Source organism: Fusarium verticillioides, chromosome 5, assembly GCF_000149555.1.
Source record: "Fusarium verticillioides 7600 chromosome 5, whole genome shotgun sequence".
Taxonomy (NCBI): Eukaryota; Fungi; Ascomycota; class Sordariomycetes; order Hypocreales; family Nectriaceae; genus Fusarium; species Fusarium verticillioides.
Window position 1 is genome coordinate 4,004,950 of NC_031679.1, and position 26,575 is coordinate 4,031,524.

Sequence of the window (26,575 nt, forward strand, 5' to 3'; positions counted from 1 at the left end):
TTTTATCTAGGTTTAGGGGAGTCTTAGCATCTCTTCCAAGTCTCCCGTCTCTTGCCCAGGCCCAGGAACAAGATAGATACATGTAATGTAAAATCGACGAGAGCGAGTGGGCCATAAAGAGCTGCGCCCTTTTCTTTAGGCTCCATTGTAAACTAGCGCTTGCATACGATAGCTTGCCTTAGTTGCTGTGCGGTGATACTGGCAGTGCTGGGCACAAACGCTTGCACGATTGATATAATCAGACAATCAACACGCAGTGGTTTAGAGTAGCCGCATCTACATGGCACAAACCAATCAATCCACCAGAGAGATCTTGGGCTTGATCCGTCACTCAAAGCGATCCAGTGTCACGCATTGCAAAATAATGCTGCGTGGGTGAAATTTGATAGTTTTCCACAAGACAGGATGTTGACACCAGAAGTTCTCTGCCACGTTCACCCGCGATCAAATGCGTGACAGATGTCCTCCCACTCAGCAAATGTTCCAACAGCACCAACATATTAATCTTCACGTTACTCTCAAGCTAAACTCGACCCGTCCCCATCCGCGATCGACCCGTTACACACCCTCACCTGTACATACTCCGAATTCATCCAAACCTCCTCCAGCTCATCCACCAACCCAAACTGGTACCAATCATAATTAATCTTGTCCCCAAAGTTCCCACGACATTCCGTCCCGTTTCCCCCAGGAAGACCCCACTCCTTAGCCCGTATCCTCTGCCCCACGGGTTCAAGAGAACCATTGTACCCATAATTACACAAGCTGAAGTAGTGTTGGCCACAGATCGACAAGTAGCAGTGTTTCGGTTGGACGGCTAAGGCATTGGGCGTGAAGACGACGCTGAAATCGTCGACGGCGTTTTGGAGATCTTGGTTCGTTGCGCCGCTGCTTTGTGCGCAGGTCCAGCCTTTTTGTTTGCCGAGGCTTGACATTGAGAGGATGCCTGATATTGTGTCCAGGAGGAGCTTCTGTTCAGTTCATTGTTAGCGCTAATAATACTCGAGTTAGAGGCTGTTTCTTACCATCTTGGAGAAGTGGTTGTAATCAAGACGATATGAAGAGATGAGAATAGAATGCCTACAAGGTTAAATATTTTATTTTATACCCTAGGGTTGAGACCTGGTCTGGTATTATCCTTTGCGGCTGAAGTTAAAGAGTACAGCAGGAGGTCTTGCTACCAATCTTCAAGCCGAAAAGTTACTTATTGAAGCTTATTACTGTGGCCCTTCAGCGAAAGGCTATCTTTCCGAGCGTGATGTCTAATTGTAATACTCTCCTCTGACACTGCTGTAATATGTCACAGAAGTTCAGTGCCTATTTACGCAATGTTCACGAACCTTCAGCTTCCTGGTAGGATGACATTCAGAGTTCCTTACTTACCCGACTGGCATAGAACGGTTCAGTTCTGCGAACAACACCTTCATAGCGCATCCATTGCCTGGTTAAATGCAACAAAGACAGTCAATGAGGCAGCCGTGTCGCTGTCTAACTTGAAATTCAGGTAAGACATATCAGAACATTGAGGATGGAGTGGGAAAACCAAGACTGACTTGATGGCGACTTGGTCTTACTCAAAATACAAAGGACCCACAAGCCTGCGCCAACTCAACCATAACAGCTGTATCATTCCTCCCCCAGTGACCTCTATACTTCTAAGAATGAGGTGCCACTCTTCGGCCCTTTATAAATCCATAAATAACTCACAACTGGAGCCTGAAATGATCCTTGGCGCAGTTGCACAAGGCAACGCGATCCTCGATCGCGGAAACTTAGGTCAACGTGAGCCAGTGTTAGGACGTCTCCAGGCTTCTAGCTCTTGGCAAACTAGGCTATTTTGTTTTAGTCAGTAAACTTACTAGTAATAGCAAGAGCTTCTTTTAGAAACCTACTAAGAGTAAAGTACAAAAAGCCTATAATAATTAGATAAAGCTTTACACTAGATTAAAGCTTAAGCTTACCTTTATACTTGATCTCTTCAGTTTACATCTTGCTCTAGTGAACACGATTTCTCGGATACTGGCTTACAATACTACCTGACTCAAGAGAGACCTTATGAAAAACAAAGTATGCCTATCAAATCACCCTTGATCTCGGAATATATGCGCGCGTTGGCTGATTGATTCTACAATGGTTCGAAGAGATTTCGTAAACCATGTGAGATAATCTAGTACCGAGAGACGCAACTGAGCCTCCTTTATGCCTATGCCTAAGCCTAAGCCTCCGCGCCCGGTCTGGTGTTTTTACGATGAGCTGATTTAATCATTGATATCTGATGTCACTTATAGTTGCCGAAGGATGTTGCTATCACAAGCTCAGATTCGCGGGAGTACAAACTACTGGTATCAATAATTTCGTATGGAAGGTGATGCCAGAACAACGCAGTAGTGACAAAAGCTCCAAGGTCCAGTTGCATATTGAAATATAACTAGTAATAAAAAGGGCTCAATGGGCAAGACCAAAAGTATCAGTGTAAATGTCCTTCACATAACCGTCATCATCCATGACCGGGGGTTGCATGTAGTGTTCGCCAGTTGGAGTTCTGCTATCCGCACCCTCTCGAATATCTGTACAGCCTCGTGAGTCTGTACGAGAATCATTTCGTTTCCACTGAGGGAATTTCTCTTGTAACACACTTAGTATACTGCCCTGCATATGCTCGAATATATCTTCTATCAGCTCCTCACGATGCAGAATGCTTGCTTCATCATTGGAATCAACAATGTCGGGGAGCCGCCATCGGGGGTAAAGGTTCATATGGGACGATTGTACTTGAAAGTCATTGTCACCGTCTTGAAAATAGTAATAGCAGAGCCTACACGGAGGCTTGCTGGTAGCGATAAACATGACGTCGTCCCAGAAGTCGCAAGGTCGGGTTTTTCCAGCGGTGATAAGATGACTGTGCAAATTCGCTTCGCAGTGAACCAGAGTCTTCGATGGAAACTTAAGCTCCTGTTCCTGGATTTGTTCATCCAAGCCGTATCTGCGAAGTTCCGCGATGTCGTCTTGGTAATATGATAGGTCTTGACCTGGAAAAGCAGCCTGAATAGTCTCCGTTGGCGAAGCGTGCAGTCCGTTGATGCCAGTGAACCTTTGGAGACGAGATGATGGAATGTAATTAACAGTGAAGTTTTTGAATAACGAGGGCCACTTTGTGGAAGCATCGATTATGGCCTCGGAAGCTTGACGGAATGAATGAAGACGGCCAAGATGATGGCGCAGCTGACTCCATTGATACGAGATTGCTGGCTCGGTAGTGCCGATGTACTTGTCGAAAACTTTATCTATTCCGGTGATTTGGCTATTATTTACAGCTTTGATAAGATCTTCGCAGTCACGGAAAACTATTTTCAAGTCTCGTTTAGTCCCTAGTGTTTTTGCAAATGTGGGAAATGAAGGTGATGGGGCTGGCCTCTTACATTTGTTTTTAGAGTTAGTAGAAGACGTCATGTCGCGAGGAAAAAGGGACTTGTGTTTGATAGCTTGCAACTGAGCCACATCGCTGGACCCTGTCATTGTTAGATGAGAGAACTGTCTGTATTCATTTATAAGCTTACTGTTAGGGTCCTGTGATCTCTCGCAGTCATCGATGCAAGACTGCAAAGCAGTGTCCAGTCCGTTGAGGTATGCATCGAATCTGAGAAAGTTGAACTCAAGAATACGATCAAAGACTTTCTTTTGCAGTGCCTTGGGAGCCAATTCATCAGGGTTGCTTCCCACGTACTCGAGGAGGTCGGAGAGAAAACGACTTTGCTCTTTCGAGTTCAGGTGCTTTTCTTGAAGTTTGAAGCAAAAACGTAGTCTGGTCCCACGCAGCCCCTTTCGCAACAATAAGCGCTGTGGCAGAATCGCCACCCTTCTCATTATCGAGAATTTGTGCGATTTTGCACATGGTCTTCTGGAATTCGGTCAAGAGGGCATAGCTGCGACTCTTTCCGGAGGAGTATCTGATATCGCTCCTGCGTTTGCAAGTCTCGTTGACAGCCTGAAGCAAAATGCAAAGACACTGGTACTGTCTCTGCTGCTTGTCGTTGAGAGCCTGGGATGCTTGGTTGTTGGAAGAGCTCATTTTGATGTTGTGAAATGATACACAAAGGGATGATAGATTTAATTTGAAGAGCAAAGTAGATAGGGTTCACGGATTGTTCTGAATTCGCTTGGTGCTGAGTATGCTAAGTTTACGTGGTAGGCCTCCTTAATATAGTAAATCCCAGTTGGAGGCATATCTTTGTGGACCTCTGGAAGATTTCTCGAGTCTAGCTCTGATCCAACCGATTTCAGCGCAAATCCTCATCTGTTGCCTCTTTCCACATAAGCCCCTTGCTTATCTTTCGCGAAGTGCTTAGGGGAACGTCAGAGGCTGAAATGCAGATGTGTAAAGATCTCTCAACTAGTAAGATTTCAAGCCGCTTGCAATCACTGTGCCGTGTTGTGTCATCTTCGGCGAATCAAGTGCAGCCGTGATTGTTTCAATGCAATGCAAATGCAGGGTGGAGAGGAGCCTGTAAACTATTAAGTGTATAGGAATGCAAGGTGATCTGTAGCTTTTGAATTGAAATCATTCGCTGGTCATCCATGTTAATTTCAAAGCCCTTGCACAATGCCGACCGGTGAACTTCAATGTCGTAGCGGATGGAGCGCGAAGTAAGTTAGACAAATCATAAGCACGTAGAATACGCACTTCGGTACCAACTGCGGTTAGTTGACTTTCAAGGGGTTTGGGGGCCACAGATAAACATCAGATAGTCAGCCATCTGCATTAGCTGGCCATCTGCATTAGCTGGCCATCTGCATTAGCTGGCCGTCCGCATTAGCTGGCCATCCGCATTAGCTGGCCGTCCGCATTAGCTGGCCGTCCGCACTAGCTAGCTGTCAACCTACATATGACGTACTAATCAATCAACCTTGGCACCATGGTCGGTACGGTGTTTTCGAAGACCTTTACATCTCCAAAATCTGTCCTCGTTGACGCTTGAATAGTGCTCAGGGACTTATAATAACAACCACAAACTCGCTTTTTGGATACGCCACTTGCTTTGGTTCATCCAGACATCTGTTTTCAGTTTTATCAGGTTGTTCTATAATAGTAACTTCATTTTACCATGTCATCTGTGGAACAATCTGTACCATCATCTCCTCCCATTGCGTATTCCACCATCTCCATGGCGGGGGCAAATGAGGACCCGGAAAATGCAAATTTAGCCACTTTCGACTTTGACAACGGCGACATCGAAATAACCCCGGATGAAACAGAGGCACTCCGTGAAATAAGAAATATCATTAGTCACGGCTACCTCGCTACTGGCTTAATGCCGACACTTTCTGGGACTAGCTTCAGCACAGAGGCACCTATTGAAGAGCAGTCTGCTGTCTCACATGGCGTGTCTGGAGGATATATTTCGGCTCATTAGAGACCTAATATACCACCTAACCCATCCTACGAGATCCCAAATTCTCTGCCTTTTCCGTTCGATTTTGGCCAATACAATAACATGGCTTCATATCATGAGGAGTCCACCACGCACCAAGTCGGTATAGAAGCCCCAGATTCATTAGCACAATAACTAACCTCCCAGCCTCTTTCCATTGCAACAACAGAGGCTGTCAGAGCTCGCATGGGGCTTAGTTCCCTAGATCATACCTACGGCTCTTCAGGACAAATGTACGACACAGAGTAGGTGACCAGTAGCGAAAGTGACAAATTAGAGTTTCTGATTACTCTCCCAGGTCTCATCATAATACCCCTACAACTTTCAGGTCTTGTTATTTTTGTGAGAAGATGTTCCAAGAAAGAGAGCTGACGAGGCATTTGGAAACGCACCAGCGGAAAGAGCATAGAAAGCGTTACTATTGCTCCGAATGTCCAGAAGCGACGTTTACCAGAGAGGATAGCCTTCTAAACCACCAAAGTATTTTTCATGGCCGAAAGCGGAAATCTTCGTCAAGGAGATAACTTTATATAGCATTGTGCACTACTTTGAATCAAACCATCTTTTGACACTATACTCCTTGACTGTATGATCCTATTCGAAGTTTTAAGTCTTCAAAGTTAGCTACCAGCTTGTAATGCTAATTTTCGATAGCTCTTGAAGATAGCATGTGCGAACCGTTCTAGAACAAGTGTCGCGTTGTCTTGATAACGGAACAAGGTCCGATCCTTCTTCTTCCTTTCTGGGGAGCGATAATCGGCAGAACCATTTGACTTTTTCTTTTTTGTTATATTGACACAGTGTTATTTGCAGTTGAGATTTGTGGCTGTGAGCTTATTCCAGCAGAGAGAACCTAGTTATATTGACACCACAGGGACTAGCCTCTATTCCCTGTGAACAAATCAGTTAATGCGCTCCATGATATGACTATCCCGCGTGACTATAGAAACGCCTCCTTTTCCAAAAAGGGTCTTGCGTTACTCACGGAAATATACCGAGTTTCTTCTTCTATTCTTCGGGCGGTCATTTGATAAAACACCCCCGGAAAAACGGCCCGCATTCCCTACCGAATATTTCTCCACCAAGTCTAGCGCCCCAGATAAGCATAACACCCCGCAGTTCACCACTCCCTTTCCGCTGGCTCTCTTTCCCATTGAGGCTCTACAACGCACTCGCGGTATTTATCCGCACTGCAGATCCCTCACATAAAACCTCCACCATCTCACCCTCTCCTATCCACTTTATTCTCACACTCTCATCCTCATCATGTCGAGCACAGCGACTCAGACCCAGGAACCCATTGAGCTCACGACTCTGGAAGGATGTCACGTCCGCGGTAAAGAACTCGAGGACCAACCTTCTATCCCACCGGATGATATTCCCCCGCCGTATGCGTCGGCGCAGGTTCAGAGATGGAATTATCCTAGGGGAAATATAGCGAAGCTTGCTTTTGCGTTTTTGTCGTTTATCATTGCTGGTATGAACGATGCAGCCGTTGGAGTACGTTTCCCCCTCCAATTTCATCAACTTTACTAACAATCGCAGGCTTTGATCCCATATGTACGTTGATCAACCCAGTCTCACCACCTCTCTAACAATACAGCTCGAAACATACTACGATCTAAGCTACACCATCATCTCCCTCATATTCCTCACCCCTTTCGCAGGCTACTCCGTCGCCGCATTCACCAACGCCCGCATCCACATGAAATTCGGCCAGCGAGGCGTCGCCATCATGGCGCCGATCTGCCACCTCATAACCTTCATCGCCCTCGCCCTGCACCCGCCCTACCCCGTCCTCGTAGTCTGCAACATAATGAGCGGTTTTGGGAACGGATTAACAGACGCGTGCTTTTGCGCTTGGGTTGGGGCTATGGATAAGGCGAATACAGTGCAGGGCTTCTTACACGCTTTTTATTCGTTTGGGGCTTTATTTTCGCCGCTTATTGCGACGAGCATGGTTGTTTCGGCGGGGCTGCCTTGGTATACGTTTTATTACGTTATGGTGAGTCATCAATATGTGATATGCTTTGCGGTGGCTGACGGTGTAGATTGGTATTTCTGTGGTTGAGTGGGTTGGTTTGACGGTTTCGTTTTGGCAGCAGACTGGGGCTGTTTATCAGGCTGAGCATGCTGCAAACAATGCGGAGGGTAGCGGTGCTGGAACCAGAGAGGCTTTGAAGTCCAAGGTTACCTGGCTTTGTGCATTGTTTTTCTTTGCATACATGGGTGTCGAAGGTATGTCTCCCTGATCGTGACCTTGAAACCGAATGCTCATTCTTCTAGTCGGTCTTGGTGGATGGGTCGTTACATTCATGCTCCGCGTTCGAAAAGCTTCCGCATATGCTTCTGGTGCTTCAGGAACTGGTTTCTGGGCTGGCATGGCTCTTGGGCGTGCATGTCTTGGCTTCGTAACCGAGCGATTCGGCGAGAGGCTCTGTCTATCGATTTATCTCCTCATTTGTATCGGTCTCCAACTTCTCTTCTGGCTCGTTCCAAAATTCATCGTTTCAGCCGTTGCGGTCGCTTTTCTCGGCTTTTTCCTCGGTCCTCTGTTTCCTGGAGCAGTCATGGTCACAGCTAAGCTTCTACCGGCCAAGATCCACGTCTCAGCTATTGGATTTGCAATGGCGATTGGCGGTACCGGCGGAACGGTGTTTCCATTCGCCATCGGTGCTATCGCTAATCACAAGGGTGTTGGTGTTTTGCAGCCCATCATTCTTGCGCTGATTACTGTTGTTGCTGGTGTTTGGTTGAGCTTCCCTAGGATCAAGAAGAAGGATTAAGTCAGGAGCTACGAGCTGGCGATGATGTTGCAGCTCAACGGTCAAAGAGGAACTGCCGTTTGGCTGTTTTTTTTCATGATTTATGGAGTGATATGATAGACATATGAGAGACTAGTTAGTTGAAGTGATTGTAAAGGCTCAGTTGATGAGTGACCCGTCGAGAAATATCGCACGTGACCAGTAAAAGGATATCGCCAATATTACTGTCACAAATCATCCCATTTCACCCTTTGGTCTTTAATTACCAGTATCTTGAATTCATGCTTTTTCAATTATATATCTTCAATATTTCCGCCCCAGCTAACCCCAGATTCCGTTTCACCGGCGATCTCTCATACCAACGGCAGCTCGGGAAGAACCCCGATCTCAATATCCTGGGTACTCACCCCAACCAATCCAACCCCTCCGTCGTGTCTTTTCTATGGATCTCTACGGCCAAAATTCCCCCAAACTGTCGATCTCCAACCGTCCATCGGCCAGAATTACCCACTCAAGAGCCGGCATTCTCTCAACATGCCCCATCGGCCGAATGCCCGTGTTCACACTCCAGCACTGTAACCTCGTATCATTATAATACCCTACCTTAGCCATCTCACCCTTCAATCAAATCACTAATCCCTTACTTTCTAACAAATTAAGCACCGCCAAAATGTCCAAACCCATCGTTCTCCATCTCGGCGACGACATTAAATGGAACCATGATCTCTACAAGACCTTTACATCTCACTTTGAGATCAAGCGCTCGCACAGCATGTCCCGCCCAGACTTCATCAACGCCCTCAAGCAAAAAACATTTGGTGATTTCTTCGCTATCTACAGACCGTTCTGGAACACAGGCGGTGAGATGGGCAATTGGGATGATGAATTGATCTCTCTTCTTCCCGTGTCGTGTAAGATTTATGCTAGCGCGGGAGCTGGCTTTGACTGGGTTGATACAGCTGCACTTGCAAAGCGAGGTACATTCACCACCTCATTACTTGGATTACAGTGATTAACGAGGTTGCTTAGGCATCACTTATTGCAACGCAGCAGCAGCTTGCACAGAATCCGTAGCAGACGCAGCAATATGGCTCATCATCTCCGTCTTCCGCAACCTCAGCTGGTCCAGCACGGCAGCCCGGTCAGGCGACAAAGACAAATTCATCGACGCCAACAAGAATCTCGCCCCGGTGTCCCGCAACCCAAGCGGCTTCACCCTCGGCATAATCGGTTTCGGCCGCATCGGCCGCCGCATCGCTGAAAAAGCGTACAAAGCACTCGACATGAAGATCATCTACAACGACATCGCCCAAATGCCTTCGTCTATTGAAACCCCCCTCAACGCGGAGTTTAAATCATCAGATGCTCTCCTCGCTGAAGCAGACTGCGTCGTCGTCGCTACACCCTTCGCCGGCGAAACACTACTTAACAAAGCTGGTTTATCAAAAATGAAGCGCGGTGCAAAACTAGTTAATATTGCGCGCGGAAAACTCATTAATGAAGCGGATCTCGTTGAAGCGCTTTCTAGCGGTCATTTATCAGGTGCTGGACTAGACGTCTTTGAAAATGAACCGCACATCAGCCCTGAGCTGTTGAAGATGAAAAATGTGGAGTTGCTGTCACACAATGCGGGTGCGAGTTTGCGATTCGCATATTGGGTTTGAAAAGTTGGGGATGGAGAATATCATGGAGTTTTGGAAGACGGGCAAGGCGATATCGCCGGTTAATGCTCATTTGATCAAGCAGAGCAAGTTGTAATTCTAGGGTTGAAAAATGATATGTTAGTTTGAAGGATGGTTGGTTACTCAATATGATACACCTCTGGTTCCCTGCATTGTCTCTTTGGTTATTGATCTACAGAAGGACTGAGGCGCAGATCGGAAAGTGTCGTGATTCTCGTCAGATTGTCCTTTAAGTGTGCATAAAGACGTGCGTTTAGCGGCTGACGGATGAAACGTAACATCTCTCAGGTCAGATCCTTCACCAACACCAGGATCAACCAATCCTTCAACACTACACTGACTTCACAACCCAAACGATAAACCATCCTCAATTCACTCATACCTTGAAACATTCTCAGTCTCCGTTCAGATCTCAACATCCCAATCCACCTTCCTAGCTGGCCAGTTATCCGCCATCACAACTCATCAAACACCCCAGAAACAACCTCAATTAAACGCTCCAACAAATCAAAATCCTCACTTCACCATCTCGGAGCATTTCTACCAAATCGGCCCGTTACTGGCCCTCTCGAGATGAAAGGAGCATGGACTTCATCCCCCTCTCGAACCCTTGTTTCAAACATCCGCACTAGTCCAGCAAATCACATCGCCCAGCTGCACATCTACCATCAGATGAAACCCCGTTTCATCCTTTCCCTCAGATATATATTAAAACCGTGTTTCTGAATACCCCGGTTTATAATGCATCTCAAATGTTTCCGACCTGCCATCCCTGGGGACATCACCACTGAGTCTACTGAAACATAAGATGGATTGTAGTATATAGATGTAGTAATTGACCGTAATTAATCGTGCTCTGTAGCTTTCTGTATCACATTCCTTTTATTGTTCAAGTCATTCTTTGATAGAATGCGTTCATTCCTTATCTTAGCTTGCCTTCTCGGCACAGCTTTATCCGCTCCTTTCAAAATAACTTCTCTCGACACCACCCGCGAAGGCTTCCTCAAAGCTCATCCAGGCGGTACAAACAATGTTGAAGTAACAGATAACAATCTCCTCAACGGGACATACGCAAGAAACAAAACTCGCGTTTTGACACACCGCGCTGAACAAGCGACGTTGCCTCTGAAGCTAGTAAACAACTTTAGTGGCGGAAACGTCAGAGCGTATATCTCAGGGCTGGACTCTGACGGCACAGTCGTCTTCATCGGCGCGAGTGGAAACCTTGTGTATCCTAAATCAGGAGGATCGAAAGTCCCTGTTGAGATTAAGGATAACATCGCTATTCCTCTCCCGGCACAGGGTCAGACTCTAGAGTTTACTGTTCCTATCTCCATGAGCTCTGGCCGTGTTTATTTCGCTAACGAAGATCTTCATTTCTTTGTCGTTGATATTGGAAGTGGCGATGGTCTAGTCCAGCCTTCTGTTACGAATCTGCAAGATCCTAGTGCAGGTGTAGACTGGGGTTTTGTGGAATTCACCTACACGAATGGGGTTCTGTACGCCAACATCAGTTATGTCGACTTTGTGGGTATTCCTCTTGGCATGGGTCTTTCTCTTAAGGATGGAAGTACTCAATCGTGCGCTGGACTCGAGTCTGGTGCTGTGAGTAAGATCTGCGATGATCTTGTTAAGCAGAAAGATAAGGATGGGAGAGCCTGGACTTTTATGTGCATTGCGAATGCGCAGGGCAAACCAGTCCGTGTGCTTTCGCCTGGAAATCAGTATGATCTTGAACCGATCACCTTTGGGGATTACTGGGATACTTATGTCAATGATGTGTGGAGCAAATACTCCTCGCAAGACCTCATCATCAACACGCAGTCTGAAGCAGGCAACGTCAAGTGCCGCGTCACAGGGGACCAACTCACTTGCGACGGCGACAACAGAGGATATGGCAAGCCCAACACCAAAGACATCTGGGGGTGTAACAGCGGTCCTTTCACAGTGATGGAAGGCGATAATGCAGTTCACGCAGCGGTTGTTCCTCGTCTCTGCGCTGCGTTTGTTCGAACTACACTTCTTGTTGACGGAGGCGATACACAGCCCAAGTTGGGACAGGAATCGTACTACAAGAATGATCCTACGAGCCATTATAGTCGGATTGTACATTCTTATGAGGTTGATGGCAAGGGATATGCGTTTCCGTATGATGATGTCAACCCGGACGGGAATGAGAATGCTTCTGGTGTTGTTTCAGGTGAGCCGGAGACTTTGACGATTTTTGTTGGCGGGCCTTCTGCATAGGGATGCATGTACATTATTATTCACTTCTTGTAAGAGTATATTATTGGTTCAAGACTATTTCATTCTTCTCGATTTGTCTTCTACTGTCTGTTGTGTGTCCGTTTGACTGTGACTTAAGTTTACTGTAGATATTGCAGTCCTTGGAGTTGCCTCGATCGAGGTGTACCATCAACAGTGCTTCATGCGCATGTCGCTTCAACTACCATTACCTGAACAGGGGCTCACAGTAGCGGGTAGAAAGTAAAGTCCTAAATAACGTCAGGCCTGCATGAACAGCTTGCTTGCTAGACGATGCTCTGCCACATACAGGTTCGAGCATGCCATACGTTCAAGTCACAAGCACATCACAACCAATCATCCTCGCTGACTTGCAAATATCCTTCTATACAATTTAACGCTATGCCTGACTAACTATACAAACTCAATCCCTCTTACAATCTCGCAGCAGCATTTCCACCGGAACAACAACTCTTACCCCCAAAAGCCAACTGACTAACCTTATCACTCTGATCCAGCGCACCCTTCTTCTCCGCAACCTGCGTAGGAGAAATCGAGTAACTAGGCGGCACATCCATACAAGGGTTGTTCGTAAAGAAGTTCCTAGGTCGGAGCAACAACGTCATCGGCTCAACAGGCATGATGGGGAAGTCCTCGGGCGCAGGGATGTGTGTCACGCCGAAGGTGTGCCAGAGAACAATGTCGGTGTTTTCAGTGGACGCTGTGCCCTCGGCGATCCACTCGGGAAGGCCTCGGGATGGTTCGCCGGATGTTTGGGGGACGTGACGACCTGCGGCCCAGAGCTCATCATCGCGATCTGAAGACTGTTAGTATTGTATCATGTAAAGGGAGGTGAAGAGACTTACAAGGTGTGACGTGAACGGCGTGACGGGCGAAACCAGCGCGCTTCCAGACCAGGGATCCCTCCTTTGGCAAAAGGCCTGGAACCTCTCTGCTAACAAGCTTATAAGACGCAGGCTTCTTGGAATAAGGATGCAGCTTGTTCTCATTAACCATCTCCCACGTCCTGCTCGTCGCACCGTTATAATCCGTCTTGGCCTGCCCACTCGTCCTCAACTTTGTCTTCTTGGCATAAAACGCATTACCGTATTTATTCTGGGGGCTTCCGACGGGTGCCTCGCTAGCAACAGTATCAACCATGTTGACAGTGTTGTTCACGCCGTCGATCATGGGGTTCACGCGCAGACAGAACAAGTGCTGATGGTTGTGTGCGTTGACCTGGGGATAAACCTCTGTGCCCCACGGTCCAGCGTCTTCACCCTCGTTGAGAGCGTATGTGTTGAGAATACCGGTGAGTTTGATCTCAGGCTGGATTGTACCGTCTTGGTGGAAAACCCATTGGCATGCGTACTCGTAGTTAGCCGCTGTGAAGATCTGCTGCACGATGAGTTTTCGCGCCCGAGTCACTGTGACGGAATCATCGCGGAAGTCGGTATGCTTGAAGAGAATACCGTTATCCTCTTCGTGAATACAGACAGCGTTCTTGATGGTGCGGATAGAACCGTCGCGAGCGGCGAAGTCGGCGTCGAGGTAGTGAATCACACCCTTGCAGTCGCAGCCGAGAGCGAGAGAGTTGGCCATGTATCCTGCGCCGTATTCACCAAGATCAAAAGCGTGCTTTCGCTGATGAGGATGCTCAGGTGCACCGTACGGGACTACCATCTCCGATAGGGAGAGACGGTAGAAGATAGGTCGCTCAATACCCTTGTCGGTGAAAGTAATGTGGTTCAGCACAATACCCTCCTTGTAGTTGAAACCAATATGGAACTTAAAGTTCTGCCACGACAAGACACGTCCATTCATGGTGAACGAGACACCCTCGGGCTGGGTAATGTTGATAGGCTTGATATCCTTGCGATAACCACCATTCTCATTGATGTAGCGGGGAGTGTAGTCAATAGCCTTTTGCTTGCTCAACGGGCGGCGCACGCTGGGGATGTCAATGTGGATGATTTCCTTCTTGGCGCCGTCGTAGATGGGGCAGAAGTCAAGAGGGTACTGATACTGGAAGGTATCGGGATCAGGACGGTAGTACATGAGCGCCTGCTGCAGACGAATGTTGCTGCCGAAGCGCTCGTCGTAGCCGATCGTCCAGGGGTCGCAGTAGACCTTGTGCATCTCTGACCTGGGGATGCCAGAGATTTCGCACTGTTCTATGACCTTGGGGTCTTTGCGCGCGATCTCCTCGACCTGGCAGAGTTCCTCAGGTGTGATCTATTTCATCAGCCATTATTCAGTGTATCTAGTTAAGAGGTGAGGACTTACAATAGGTTGAAGGCCATCGAGCTTCTCCCACTTCTGGACCTTTCTCGTCTTGAGGTCCACAAGACCATCGTAAACAGCTCCATCAGGAAGAATGACAGTGACATCCGCGATTCTCGCAGGTTTGTTTCCCTCGGAAGGATGCTCCAGCCATCTCAACATCTCCTTCTTGCGGGGCTCTTGTAGAGTAACCGCATTGAAGAGGAGTTGGCCGGACTGATACTTGCGGATGGTCTCGACGGCAGCGGCGATCTCATCTCTGGAGAGAGGATCAAAAGGATGATGTTGTGTGAGACCCATGGTTACTGACTGACTGTATCAAGGTTTGATGGTTAGGTGAAGATGGTAAGTGGGAGGAGAGAAGGGGAGGGATATATAGTTTTCGGGGACATGGTGATAAGCCCGTCTCGAGTTGGAAATACACGACTCTTTTTTCCGTATCGGGATTGATGTGTGACAGCTCCTCTAGCTCTCATGGTGGGGAGGCGATATCGCGGGGTAATCGTGAGCCTCACGGAAAGATAAACTGGATTGGGGTTAGTTATCAGTTGATAAGATAACCCGACATCCCCGCTTGAATTAATTACAAAACAGGTAATTATAACCTGTTTCTCTTAGTGAGTGTTGAGTACTGTACGTAACAAGATCATGATGGAAAGGAATATCTCTGTTTTGGTACTTATTACACCTCGTGACACTTACCAAAGAAGCTGTTTTATCCAGAATTAACCTCTTACATCTTGATTGCCTTCTGGAATTGCGGTTCCGAGTTCCAGAGTGGATAAAAGTCGACCGAGTCCAGGTTTTGTCTTGTTTTGTTTTCTTTAGGTAAGAATATGAGCTTTCCCCAGATTCTGGCTTGTCTGTGATCTTCGGTGCAGCTGGGCCGATTGTCGCTGCGAGTGGTGTTGAGTTGCGACAACTTGTTCCCAATTGCAAATACAAGGCCAATTTCTTGTCGTCGCAGCCATGAGGCGTGTTCTGTCAATTGCACCATGCGACAATCTCAGGCTGGGTCTTGGTCTTGGGTGCTGACAGGATGATACTTCGTCGCGATTGATGCTTGTCTCAGCGCCATCATCAGCACTCGAAGCGCTATCTCAGCTTCCAACACCAACCAGTAGCAGAGATCCCAGCAATTGTGTCGCAAGAGCATCATCAACCTTGCGCTGAACAACCCACGCCTCCGATCATGGGTCCAGACAGAAGAAACAAATGCGCAGCTGCGATATTCGATGTTGGCCACAATTGTGTGTATTTGCTTCTGTGTCACCTCCTGAGCCCTGCATGCTCATGGTAGGACTCGTGCTAGAGGAGAAAATCGCAATTGCGCGATGTCCCAACCAAACATGAGTGAGGACACATATTTTAGACCGCAATTTCCACGAGATCATCATTTGCAAATTTCTCTCTTCTTTCCCAATATCATCAACATTATTTATACTCAATAGTTATCAATATTACTGCTTTTATCCTCTCGTTTTGTTCCCGCGACCTCATCCTCCGAGGCCTTTGCCTACGTCACCTCCACAATGGAGCATCGTCCACTCCCCTGCCACTCTCCCGCCATACGCCGTTACCTCAACGAACCAGCTTGTCTGTACGGTCGACTACGGGCGTCCAACGGTTCCGACAGAGATCAATTCTACGTCGACTCCCATAAGTCTCAGATACGCGCCGTCCAAGAAGATGTCTCCCGTCGAGAACCAAGTCAAGCCAGTCAAGCCAGTCAATTTCCCTTCCTCTGCGCATTCCACTTCACCGGCTGTGATCAGGAGTTCGCGAATAAAAGAGACTGGAAGAACCATGTGGTGTCCCAGCATTTGAAGCTCGACCGCGTATTTTGGGAGTGCACTGAAGGCGATTGCGCACATTCAAAGCATCTTCTGGATCAATGCGAGTTTCCGCAGGTCAATTACCCATCCGACCAGAATGGGTTTCAGTTATCGCTGAATGGCGCCGCTGGGTGCGAGCGTTTCGCGAATAAACACGACTTTCGAATGCATCTTCTCGTTCACCATCAATCGGCCCAGTCGTACAAGAATGAGAGCGATATAATATCCCTTCCCAATACAGATGTGCAATGGCTCGTGGACCGTTCAGACTCGTCGATACGCATGGTATGTGGGCTGCCTCAAGATCTGGGCTGCCCCATGCCCCAATGTGCATCAGTCCGATTCACCGGTCCTGCAGCGTGGGATCAGCGCCTCAACCATGCTGCTGAACACTTTCTTGCCAACCCACAATGTCTCGATGTATTTGGAGGCGAGAATGATGCAGAGCTTGTACAATGGGCATCCAGCGACAGGGTCGGCATCTGTCAAAAGGTGCCAAACGCTTGTCTTCAAAAACACGATTGCAATAAGTCGGTGGCAGACAGTGGTTACAGCAGCATGCCTGGTATGCACCGACAACCAAACATGTCACAGCACGGCGATGCGTCCCCTGTGGTGCCCCGTAAGATACCAGAGTGGACGAACGATGCCATGGTCCGTTACCGACCCCTGGAAGAAGATATGTACTCAGGTGCAACGACTCGCGGTATTGGTGACTGGGTTCAAGATCATCAATATTCAACGCCTCTGATGGACGAAGAGACAATTTCCTCCGTGTATCAATCTTTTAAAGAATTTTTCTCGCAAGACGAGTCCACAGGGAACCATCATACCCTGGACGCCTCCCAAGATTTGGATTCTGGTGATGAGTCGGATGGAACGCCCGATGGCGGCTCAGAGAGTGTGGCCGTGGAGCAATGGTTCCATGGATGGCTTAGACAATGGCTAGCACCGTTGACCCAAGAGAGGCCAAACGGAATTGGGGGTCGTCAAAGTACCACTTCTCAAAGCCAAAACTCGACTTCTACCTCCAGCTCCAGCTCAAGTACACAGAGGAAGAAAGGTGCATCTCAACCTCGCCGTGTTCCGAAGCGTAAGCGCGCCAACGACGATGATGACGAGGGCAATGAGGAGAGGCCCAAATCCCAACGGACTGATGGAGGTCCCGAGGTACGAATGCTTTCCTGTCCGTACTTCAAGCGCAATCCCCGCAAATATGGTCAACCCAAGTGGAAGAGCTGTGCATATCCTGGCTACGATTCCATGCATCGATTAAAGTAAGTGTTCCCTTCGGAAGAGAGGAAACAAAGCTTGGAGTTCTTACAATGATGGATAGAGAACATATTCAGCGTAGATATGCATTACCTGAGTACCAGTGTCGGCGTTGTCACGTGGATCTGGAGACGTCGGAAGCCCTGGAAACGCACTCACAGCAATTGCAGGCGTGCACTCCCTGCATCGGTGCGCAAGACGGACTAAGTCAAGATCAATTAAAAAGGATGAAGAGTAAGAAAGGAACGGGGAAGAATAAGAGCAATGGAGACAGGTGGAATGACCTCTACTCGATCATCTTTCCTTACGATCAGCAGACGCCCGGTCCTTGTATGTCAGAACCCCCTTCCTACCGATTCTGTACGAACCAACTGACAATTTAGATCTCGACGACACTGGCCAAGATGAGAGTGCTAGGGAGTTCAATCTCTGTCATGAGTTCGGCCGTTTTTTAGAGAGGGAGTTGCCCCCGCTTGTGGGGAGACGTTTGAGCGCAGTCGGATGTCCCTTACCTGAGACCATAAAAGACGATATTGAGCAATATGTGAAAGGACTGGTTCCTCAGTTGCAAGGCTCGTTTTTGGAGGAGATGGGTTTTTTGGCGAGTGGGCAATTGGATGTCGCATCGACGACAAATGACGGGGACAGCTTCGTGGAGTCTACGACGACAAGACGCACTTCTGAAGACTCAGCGACGACGGTTCAACAGGATAGCGCCTCCGGATATCCGACCACAACGTTGCCAAAAGGAAGCACCTCTCGAGAGTCAATGTCCATGTTTCCGACAAGCCACGACTCTAAAGAATTGGCGAGGATGCCTCAATTTGGATACGACACCGCAGGCTCGACGATGTTTCGGGATGGGAGTTTCTCCGCGCAGGGCATGATGTTGCCAGCATCTCATATGATGCCGCCTTACTTTCCGCCGACAAATCAGGATTGGCAGACAGTTTATTCGCTGCTTGGCTATAACCCATTTGGAGTTTAATAGGATGAATACCTCTTAGGATACAACTTTATACCTATTTTTACATAATTTCAGGTTTAATCAAGCTGCATTTCCGTTGCTGTAGGCCCATAACCAGTGATGTTCCCTCGCCGAATAGCACTAGCTTACTGTACGACCACCACCACGGCCTACTACCTGACCTAGCTTGGGGAGGAGAGAAAGCTAAGGACCTTGATCCTAGGTGATAAAAAGACTTAAGTAACTTAGTATAAGCTTAAGATAAGTTTAGTTTAAATTTAGGATACACTTTACTGAGTTTATTTTAACACACTACACTAAGGTCTGGTGTTTTCGTGCTCTTCGGGACCCAGTAAGCCAGATGGATGTCAAACGAAACCACTGTGCCACCTACAATATAAAGGCCTATGGCAACAGGGCTTATATTTTACACAACACCATGAGATACAATGATCCCCAACCCCAAAACCCAACCCCCCTCAGCTTCCACGTTCAAATAATATTTGAGCCCTTTATCATTTGTACTCCAAATTCCTTTTCATACGCTGCCGGTCACCTATTTGTGGTTCCATGATTCTCCGCCTTGTAGCCGTGCCCGAACTATGGGAAATCATTGCACAATGTCTTGCGCCGCCCGACCTCCTCCACTTGTCAACTGTCTCACGAGCATTCAATGGCATCACAGAAAAATATCTCTACCGAAAGATATCATGGACCTGGAACCACGACAAACCGGAGTCATCTAAGCCCATTCAACAATTGTTGCTCAATCTAGTTCGCCGACCCGAATTGGCGTTATATATCCGTGAATTCAGCGTCCAGGAGATCGGATATGGCCCGACACCACCTATGCACGCAGACTCGAATTCTCTTGGGGACGCGAATGTTGTCGTAAGGAGCCTGATACAGGAAGCAGAATTATCGCCTTCTGAAGATTGGATCGAGGGAGTTCTCGACCTGGAAATAGAGACAATCGTCGCACTTATTATTCTACTGCTGCGGAATGTTGAAGTACTGGTTATTGACATGTTTCACTGTGACGAGGAATATGGCTCGCCGACACCGAACTTCAGTCCCATAGGGGATGTGCTACGGCTGACTTGCGAGCCTCATTCGATAACGCGGGCGACCAAATTCGAACGTCTGAAATCATTTAGCTGGCCTTCTGGAGACGCTGAATGCTTTCTCGGCTTGATCAGAAAGGGAGAGGTTTTAGACAAGCTGCCAATTTTTCGGGCGCCTCGCCTCAAGGAAGTCTCGCTAAAGCTCAGTTATTTGGAGCCATCTCTCGACGCCGCGATGCCTACAATCTCGTGCTCAGGATCCCTCACGAGTCTCACTTTGCGATACACTACTGTTGCAGAAAGCTTTTTGAAGCAATTACTATCCCAGATGAAGAATTTAGAGTCCTTTCGACTAGACTTGTATCGGTCACCGAAGGCGTACATCTTTGACGGCCAATCCATCAGCCAAGGATTGATGCCATGTCGCGAGGTTCTCCGCCATCTGACTGTTCATTGGGAGGCATGCGACGAGTATATCAAAGTCGATGTACCATCTTCGACACCTTTGGGCTCATTGAAGGGATTCTCTGCGCTTGAAAGCATTGATGCGACGAGCAGTGCAGTGATAGATGATGATCTAGCACTGGGTGGCGTCCTCCCGCTGACCTTGAAAGTGCTTGTGCTTCGAGAAGGACTGTATGATATCAATGTTTCTTGGGATGAGGGTCTCGGCTCGGTATTGGAAGAGTTTGTTGATTTGTCTCCTGTGCGGACACCGTGTTTGGCAGAGCTGCGGGTTGGTGTTTGGGGGTTATCGGGTGAACGGGCAGAACATGATCTAAAAGATAAATATCGGCAGAGTCATGGGGTTGAGGTCTCCTTCTTTGAGTTGCAACACTAAGTAAGGGGAGGAAGCCACCGGGAGCGCGCACGAGAAAGTCGTAGTTCTAGGTAATGGATCTATGGTTGACTCTACTGTGTTTGTTGTTTGGCTTGAGCGTAGATTTCGTGCTGTTGCTCTCGGGCTTGGAACGATGTGACTCCAGTGCATCAGCACTGAGCCGCCTATTGGTTAGTGCTGATACCAACTAAAAGCCATCGACATTTAGTGGCTGCCAGCGCTAAATGTTAGTGAGCAGGCGTCGCAAACTCACCCCAATCTTCACCACCAAGAAATCATCACCATCAATGCAAGATACACTCAATAACCTCTTTATTGCTCAAACTTTTATTAATAATAGATAGATCATTCGCTCAGATTTGTTTGTATATATGACATGACATATCGACCGCCAACTCCAGACATCTATGATTTGCTTTGCTCTGGTGACTTTCCTTTCCTTTCCGTTCCGTTCCTATAAAATAAATGATTGCTCTGATCGAACTCGTACACTATAAAACAGATGCAGCACTCGTTCAATCTCTAAATAATGCAACGCGACATGACCCAAAATTAACAAAAGTATCCAATATAACATGCTCGCACTCACGCTCGCACTCACGCCTGTCGCGCCTCAAGGTTCTCGTTACTAGCACCCTGTCCAGGCTGTAATCCCGCTACACTCGCAGCTACAATACCCGGCATACCGACGACCGACATCATCGGCGAGATGGGCGGTCTGTTTGAGGATCGCGATGAACCGCGGCGGCTGCGGAGCTTGCTTCGAGGTCGAGACTCGGATCTCTTACGTCGAAGCATCTTCTCGCGCGAACGAGCCATGGCATCGCTCAACGCCGTCATGCGTCCGCCGCGAACGCGCTTCAAGAACTCGAGATCATCGCGAATGCCGAGAAGTGCGGTATCCATATCATACCCCTCCAGCTTCTCCTTAGGAAACGGCTCAGTGCCCTCTTCCTCTGAGGTGTCCTTCTTCTTGCGCGAGAAGCGGATCCAGCTTGGCCACAGCTTAGCGAGAACCTTGACGAACGCGTGGAACCACTCGTCGGGGAACAAACGAATGAGTACACCGATAGGAATAGAGAAGAAGCCAAGGACGAGAGAAATTCCCCACTGGACACCGTTCAAGCGTGTCACCACGAAAGCGTCGCTGCCGAAGAATATGATGATGATTTGGCCGGCGGCCATGATGGTCATCATGAGCATGAACAAATGGTTGCGGTGCAGACCCTCAAAGATGTTGAGCTTGTTATCGATACGTCGACTGTTGACGAGCTTAAAGATCTGCATAAAGACAAAGATGTTGAAGATGAGTGATCGGACTTCACGTTCTTCATAGCCGAGGATTGAATCGCGACCGAACCAGAGGACGAAACACACGATGAGCTGGTAAATCGATTGGCCGATGATCATCTTCCACATAGTGATTGTAATAAGCGGTGCAGTTCGAGCTTCGGGTTCGCGGTGCAAAAGACTTCCGGTGGGAGGATCGGTGGCGAGAGCGAGAGCGGCGAAAGTATCCATGATGAGGTTGACCCAGAGGAGTTGAACAGCGTTGAGAACGGATTTCTGCTCGTCGTCGGACACAGCTGAGATGAATGTTACACCGACGGCTGTAATGTTAACGGTAAGCTGGAACTGCAAGAACTTCTTAACAGAGTCGTTAATAGCACGACCCCAGCCCAAAGCGACAACTATAGATGAGAAGTTATCGTCCATGAGGATAATATCTGATGCCTCCTTGGCGACTTCTGTACCAGTGATACCCATAGAGAAACCAACATCCGCTGCCTTGAGCGCAGGAGCATCGTTTGTTCCATCGCCTGTAACAGCGACGATCTCACCGAGCGATCGCAGCGCCTTGACGAGGATGCGTTTATCCTCTGGACTTGATCGCGCGAGCACACGGAGTTGCTTCACAACTGCTGTGCGGTCTGATTCAGAGAGCTTGCGGAAGTCAGAGCCCTGCATCACGGCGTTGGGCTCGTTGATTGTGCTTTCGGTGAGGATACCGCAGTTGAGGGCGATGGCGCGCGCGGTCTCGACGTTGTCACCCGTAACCATCTTGACATTCACAGAGGCAATACCGCAGTCGTTTACAGCCTCGGGAACGCCCTTGCGCACAGGATCCTGGATACCTACCACGCCCATCCATGTGAGGTTATGCACCAGATCAGTCAGATCGATATCAGCGTTATCGTCTTCGGGGCGGAGGGTAAGCACAGGAGGCCAGTTCTCAAAGTCGCGGTACGCCAGACCCAGAGTTCTAAGAGAGTTTGTCGCGTAGTTGAAGATGATAGAGCGCAGTTCCTCTTTTCCATCGTCGGAGAGGGCTTCGGTGGTAGGTGATGTAGTAGGATCGCCGAGAATAGTGGTACATTCGCCGAGAACGATTTCAGAAGCACCCTTGATGTAGAGTCTGTACTTGGGCCTATCCTTTGTAGGGCCGGGGATTTGTACTACGGCGCCCATGCATTTGCGCTGGGAGTTGAAGGGGAAGAGACGGGTGATGGGATGGTTGGCGCGTTCGATTGCGAGGGGGCCGAGACCGAGATACCGACGGGCCCAGTCGAGAAGAGCAGTCTCAGTCTTTGTACCGACGAAGCCTTGCTTTCCTTCTTCATCGGACTCAAAAGCCGTGGTGTTGACGCAGATGGCAGTCTTGAGAAGTTCCTTGTACTCAGGATCAAGCTTGTTCGCAAACTGAGCCAGCGCAATAGTCTCTCTCTTCTCAGCACCAGCAGCCTCCTTCTCAAACGACGAATCACCAAAAGAAAAGAGTCCACGAATGCCCAGTGAGCCTGCGACAACGGTCATGATGTTCTCGGTGAGGGTACCAGTCTTGTCGGAGCAGATGACCGTGGCGTTACCCATAGTCTCGCACGATTGAAGATGTCGCACCAGGTTATTCTCGCGCGTCATCTTCTTGGTCGCGAAAGCGAGGGAGAGCGTTACTGCGAGGGGGAGACCTTCTGGGACGGCGACGACGATGACGGTTATGGAGGTGATGAGGATCTGTAAGAAGTCTTGGCCCTTTTGCTCGCCTGATTCGCGGTTGTTGGGCAGTTTGGCGAGGAATTCGATGAGGAGGACGAAGAAGAGGAGGAGACCAGCTGCGCTACCAAGCTTTGCAATGTATCCTGACCTGTTAGTATGCATCTCACAATTGCAATTCGGATGGCTGACTTACCTGCGAGGAGATTGAGCTTTGCTTGAAGAGGCGTCAATCCCGGATCATCACGAAGCGACATCATCGTCTTTCCATGACTACTCTGCTCTCCCACCGCCGTAACAAGAAACGTGCCTACGCCATCAAGAACCTTTGCACCAGAAATAATAAACGGGTCAAGCTTCTTCAACTGCGGCGCCTGCTCGTGCAGCAGCGCATGAAGAACCTGCTCAGCAGGCACCTTCTTAATAAGATCCGACTCACCCGTCGCCGAACTCTCATCACAGCTGAGATTATGACCCTCGATAAAAACACCATCAACAGGAATAACATCACCTGGCTCGAGAAGCATGACATCGCCGACGAGGACATCGTGAATAGAGATGTTTTGCGGTTTTCCGGAGCGTGTTATCTTGACGATGCGGTCTTCCTTCTTTTGGTTGAGTTTCTGGAATTGTCGCTCTTTTTGCCAGTCGTTTGCTGCGCCTACCACGACGACGATTGTTATGGCGACGATGATGGCGACACCTTCGACCCATTCGACTTTTGCGCCGCCGTCTTCATGTGATCCTCCAAAGGTTTGGTAGAGACCTAGCGCGAGGGACACCACGGCTGCGATGCAGAGAAGAATGAGCACGCGGTCTTGCAGCGCGATCCAAGCTAGTTCAAGAAACGACTTTGACTTCGGTTCCGGGAGACGATTCGTGCCATATACTCGTTTCCGATCAGGAAACGCATCTTTTCCCGAAGCATGCGCCGCATCACCATGACTCGCCTTCTCAACCTTTGAAGAAGTCGCTTCCTCAAAAGACACCGCACCCGCAAGCTTCCCCTCATCAACACTCAACCCAGCCTTAGCATCAGTCCTCAAACCCTTCTGCAGACCGGGTAGACCACCGAGCGCAACAAACGCGGCCAAGTTCTTTGGATTAATGAGTTTTGCCAATTGACCTGGCGAGAAAGCGAACGGGTTATTTTCCACGCGGAAGAGGTCTTCCTCGCCGGGGTCGGGCTTGAGAATTTCGGCCTGGTCGCCTTTTCTTAGGGCTTCTACCTCGCGAGACATTTGTTCATGATCGGTGCCGACTTTTGTGGAGGGGGAGGAGGACCATGATTCGGCTCTGGATTTGACGGTTGGTACTGCGAGAGTGTTTGTGTCGTCTAGGGGAGATGGAGAGATTGAATCTGCCGGTGCTTTAATAAAACACTTTGTTAGTTTACTATTTAAATCGTATGATGTATCGCACTGCAGAGAATTTACCGGGATCGTCTGAGGAGTCGACAGCCGCAGTATCGACGGTGATTGTGGGAGCGCGCGGACGTCGTGAAGTGCTAGAGTCCATGTTTGAAGACGAGGACCTGCGAGATGGAATGTGTGCTTCATGTGAGGAAGGGGAGGGAAAAGGTGGAAAGAGGAGAAGCCAAGATATTGAGAAGTTCAAAGCGTTGGGGGTGAGAGAGGTTCAAGGCAGGGGATGAAAATACACTTCCGACACAGCCACAGCCACGAGGCATGCCAAGATCCTGCGCGGGCTGTGTGATTGGTGATGCCGAGGGCTAAGATGTTATTGCTTGGAGTTGCGAATCTTGGCATTGCAGGGGTCATTTGTTTAATCTGGACTGTTCCGTCTCTACTGTCCGAGTACCTACCTATTCCAAAGACTAAATGCCAATATAAATTAATGTACTACTGGTTAATTCCATCTTGACGGCTATATCCTTCATCTACTCACAAATCTACTCCCAGTCTCTTCTCTGCTCATTGATCATCCGTCGTATTCCAACCGCCAGCCAAGATCTAAACGCCCACTAACCGTCCCCCCCCGTCCCAGGCCGTCCCCACCCCGAAATCACAAATCCAAGGACTCTCCATAAATCGCCCCACAACGTCATTGTCTAAGCCTCGTTTTTTAAGCTTAATAGCGCCCATCACGCTAGATCTCTTTCACTCCTTCCCTCCCCGGCAACCTTCATCTCCCTCTCTATGTAGCAAAGCAAATGAAAAGGGGGCGATTTCATAAATCCAGTTTTTAGAGTTAAAAGTGCCTCTAGCCTTTGTAACTTTTAGTCTGCAAAGAACTTGTTATGTGCAGTTTTGTACACAGCCCGGTATTGGTCCACTTAACTAGGGAGATGGTGATGTTTGGAGCGTGGGGATTGGCTGGGAGACAAAAGAATTCTTGGATCGAATACATCATGCATGATATGACCGATTCGGCAGTTCGTTCGAAACATAACGTGTTCAAGGCACGTTAGACGGTGAAGGAACACCGTTGGCAAGTTTTTATCGTACGTGGCACTCGACACATGACAGATCCGCCAGTGACATGCTCACCCAAGGCACCAACGGGACTTGATAGCGCCGATTCACTCCAACGATCCGATACAGTACCATCGCGCATAAAACAACCAACACACGACACCAGAAACTTGCCTTGCTTTCCCGTAAAACAAGGAGGCCACCCGTAATTTGAATGCCGGGGCAACCCCTGTCTTTGGTTAAGCTTAATTTCGCTACATATCCGTATTCTATTCCATGACGTCAATGAAGGGCGGTGGTAACCGAGACACACACAATTGGGGTTGGGGATGAGCCGCTGGGATATTCATCTCGGGACGTTCTGAATGGAGAAGGACGTTGTTAAGCTTTCAGCTAGGGATCGAGGCGGTGTTGAGGCGATGCTGAGGCTATGGAGGGACACGTAGATATTTTGTGTATCTTGTTGAGAAGAGGCAGCCCGAGAGAGGAGCTTGTGATGATGAGGTGAGGGCGCGGTGAGGGAGGCAAATGGGGCGGAGGTATTGCGGTTGATTGACGCGTTTATGGTGACGACGTGACTATGAGGAGGCGAGTAGAAAACCTGAAGGCCTGCGATATCAGGGAAAATAATTCCTGAGGAAGAAGTTATTGCCTGATTATCAGGATTGATCGTAAAAAGTCTGAGCATCAATGCGTAATTGTCGTGGCGTCGCGTCTGGGGCTTGGGGAGTCGAGATTGAATGACAAACTCGGGCGGTTGGGTCTTG

General features: G+C 48.6%; 11 protein-coding genes across 11 annotated transcripts; 7 read left to right on the plus strand and 4 right to left on the minus strand.

The window, feature by feature from the left end:
• Positions 1–518: 518 nt before the first annotated feature.
• On the minus strand, positions 519–1,028 carry FVEG_09365 (hypothetical protein; the record flags this gene model as incomplete). The annotated part of the gene is made up of 2 exons (XM_018898353.1): positions 519–971; positions 1,026–1,028. 2 exons carry the CDS (start codon positions 1,026–1,028, stop codon positions 519–521), a joined length of 456 nt encoding a protein of 151 aa, XP_018756220.1.
• A 1,417-nt stretch (positions 1,029–2,445) lies between these two features.
• On the minus strand, positions 2,446–4,069 carry FVEG_09366 (hypothetical protein; the record flags this gene model as incomplete). The annotated part of the gene is made up of 4 exons (XM_018898354.1): positions 2,446–3,344; positions 3,420–3,509; positions 3,558–3,687; positions 3,725–4,069. 4 exons carry the CDS (start codon positions 4,067–4,069, stop codon positions 2,446–2,448), a joined length of 1,464 nt encoding a protein of 487 aa, XP_018756221.1.
• Positions 4,070–5,102: 1,033 nt separating this feature from the next.
• Positions 5,103–5,411, plus strand: FVEG_16568 (hypothetical protein; the record flags this gene model as incomplete). Its single annotated transcript, XM_018905816.1, has 1 exon — positions 5,103–5,411. The coding sequence occupies one exon, from the start codon at positions 5,103–5,105 to the stop codon at positions 5,409–5,411; it is 309 nt and encodes a 102-aa protein (XP_018756222.1).
• Positions 5,412–5,492: 81 nt separating this feature from the next.
• Positions 5,493–5,953, plus strand: FVEG_09367 (hypothetical protein; the record flags this gene model as incomplete). Its single annotated transcript, XM_018898355.1, has 3 exons — positions 5,493–5,528; positions 5,577–5,674; positions 5,728–5,953. The coding sequence occupies 3 exons, from the start codon at positions 5,493–5,495 to the stop codon at positions 5,951–5,953; spliced, it is 360 nt and encodes a 119-aa protein (XP_018756223.1).
• A 742-nt stretch (positions 5,954–6,695) lies between these two features.
• FVEG_09368 (hypothetical protein) lies at positions 6,696–8,355 on the plus strand (the record flags this gene model as incomplete). The annotated part of the gene is made up of 5 exons (XM_018898356.1): positions 6,696–6,929; positions 6,975–6,989; positions 7,033–7,434; positions 7,481–7,667; positions 7,716–8,355. 5 exons carry the CDS (start codon positions 6,696–6,698, stop codon positions 8,213–8,215), a joined length of 1,338 nt encoding a protein of 445 aa, XP_018756224.1. The 3' UTR covers positions 8,216–8,355.
• A 453-nt stretch (positions 8,356–8,808) lies between these two features.
• FVEG_09369 (hypothetical protein) lies at positions 8,809–10,028 on the plus strand. Its single transcript, XM_018898357.1, has 2 exons — positions 8,809–9,171; positions 9,224–10,028. The coding sequence occupies exons 1-2, from the start codon at positions 8,865–8,867 to the stop codon at positions 9,856–9,858; spliced, it is 942 nt and encodes a 313-aa protein (XP_018756225.1). The 5' UTR covers positions 8,809–8,864; the 3' UTR covers positions 9,859–10,028.
• A 757-nt stretch (positions 10,029–10,785) lies between these two features.
• Positions 10,786–12,123, plus strand: FVEG_09370 (hypothetical protein; the record flags this gene model as incomplete). The annotated part of the gene is made up of 1 exon (XM_018898358.1): positions 10,786–12,123. One exon carries the CDS (start codon positions 10,786–10,788, stop codon positions 12,121–12,123), a length of 1,338 nt encoding a protein of 445 aa, XP_018756226.1.
• A 352-nt stretch (positions 12,124–12,475) lies between these two features.
• FVEG_09371 (primary-amine oxidase) lies at positions 12,476–14,908 on the minus strand. The gene is made up of 3 exons (XM_018898359.1): positions 14,407–14,908; positions 12,987–14,355; positions 12,476–12,937 (listed from the first exon to the last, which is right to left on the minus strand). The coding sequence occupies exons 1-3, from the start codon at positions 14,701–14,703 to the stop codon at positions 12,555–12,557; spliced, it is 2,049 nt and encodes a 682-aa protein (XP_018756227.1). The 5' UTR covers positions 14,704–14,908; the 3' UTR covers positions 12,476–12,554.
• Positions 14,909–15,935: 1,027 nt separating this feature from the next.
• Positions 15,936–18,498, plus strand: FVEG_09372 (hypothetical protein; the record flags this gene model as incomplete). The annotated part of the gene is made up of 3 exons (XM_018898360.1): positions 15,936–17,515; positions 17,575–17,840; positions 17,894–18,498. The coding sequence occupies 3 exons, from the start codon at positions 15,936–15,938 to the stop codon at positions 18,496–18,498; spliced, it is 2,451 nt and encodes an 816-aa protein (XP_018756228.1).
• A 549-nt stretch (positions 18,499–19,047) lies between these two features.
• FVEG_16569 (hypothetical protein) lies at positions 19,048–20,382 on the plus strand (the record flags this gene model as incomplete). Its single annotated transcript, XM_018905817.1, has 1 exon — positions 19,048–20,382. The coding sequence occupies one exon, from the start codon at positions 19,048–19,050 to the stop codon at positions 20,380–20,382; it is 1,335 nt and encodes a 444-aa protein (XP_018756229.1).
• Positions 20,383–20,679: 297 nt separating this feature from the next.
• FVEG_09373 (Ca2+-transporting ATPase) lies at positions 20,680–25,007 on the minus strand. The gene is made up of 3 exons (XM_018898361.1): positions 24,810–25,007; positions 23,570–24,742; positions 20,680–23,519 (listed from the first exon to the last, which is right to left on the minus strand). The coding sequence occupies exons 1-3, from the start codon at positions 24,889–24,891 to the stop codon at positions 20,980–20,982; spliced, it is 3,795 nt and encodes a 1,264-aa protein (XP_018756230.1). The 5' UTR covers positions 24,892–25,007; the 3' UTR covers positions 20,680–20,979.
• Between the last annotated feature and the right edge of the window lie 1,568 nt (positions 25,008–26,575).

Excerpts from the sequence above, each read along its gene's own strand:
- FVEG_09369 (XM_018898357.1), top strand. The coding sequence starts at position 8,865 with ATGTCCAAACCCATCGTTCTCCATCTCGGCGACGACATTAAATGGAAC. Across the intron at positions 9,172-9,223 it reads AGCTGCACTTGCAAAGCGAG|GCATCACTTATTGCAACGCA; the intron begins GTACATTCACCA and ends GAGGTTGCTTAG.
- FVEG_09373 (XM_018898361.1), bottom strand. The coding sequence starts at position 24,891 with ATGGACTCTAGCACTTCACGACGTCCGCGCGCTCCCACAATCACCGTC. Across the intron at positions 24,743-24,809 it reads CGACTCCTCAGACGATCCCG|CACCGGCAGATTCAATCTCT; the intron begins GTAAATTCTCTG and ends GTTTTATTAAAG. Across the intron at positions 23,520-23,569 it reads AAAGCTCAATCTCCTCGCAG|GATACATTGCAAAGCTTGGT; the intron begins GTAAGTCAGCCA and ends CTAACAGGTCAG.
- FVEG_09371 (XM_018898359.1), bottom strand. The coding sequence starts at position 14,703 with ATGGGTCTCACACAACATCATCCTTTTGATCCTCTCTCCAGAGATGAG. Across the intron at positions 14,356-14,406 it reads TCGATGGCCTTCAACCTATT|ATCACACCTGAGGAACTCTG; the intron begins GTAAGTCCTCAC and ends CTGATGAAATAG. Across the intron at positions 12,938-12,986 it reads CGCCGTTCACGTCACACCTT|ATCGCGATGATGAGCTCTGG; the intron begins GTAAGTCTCTTC and ends AACAGTCTTCAG.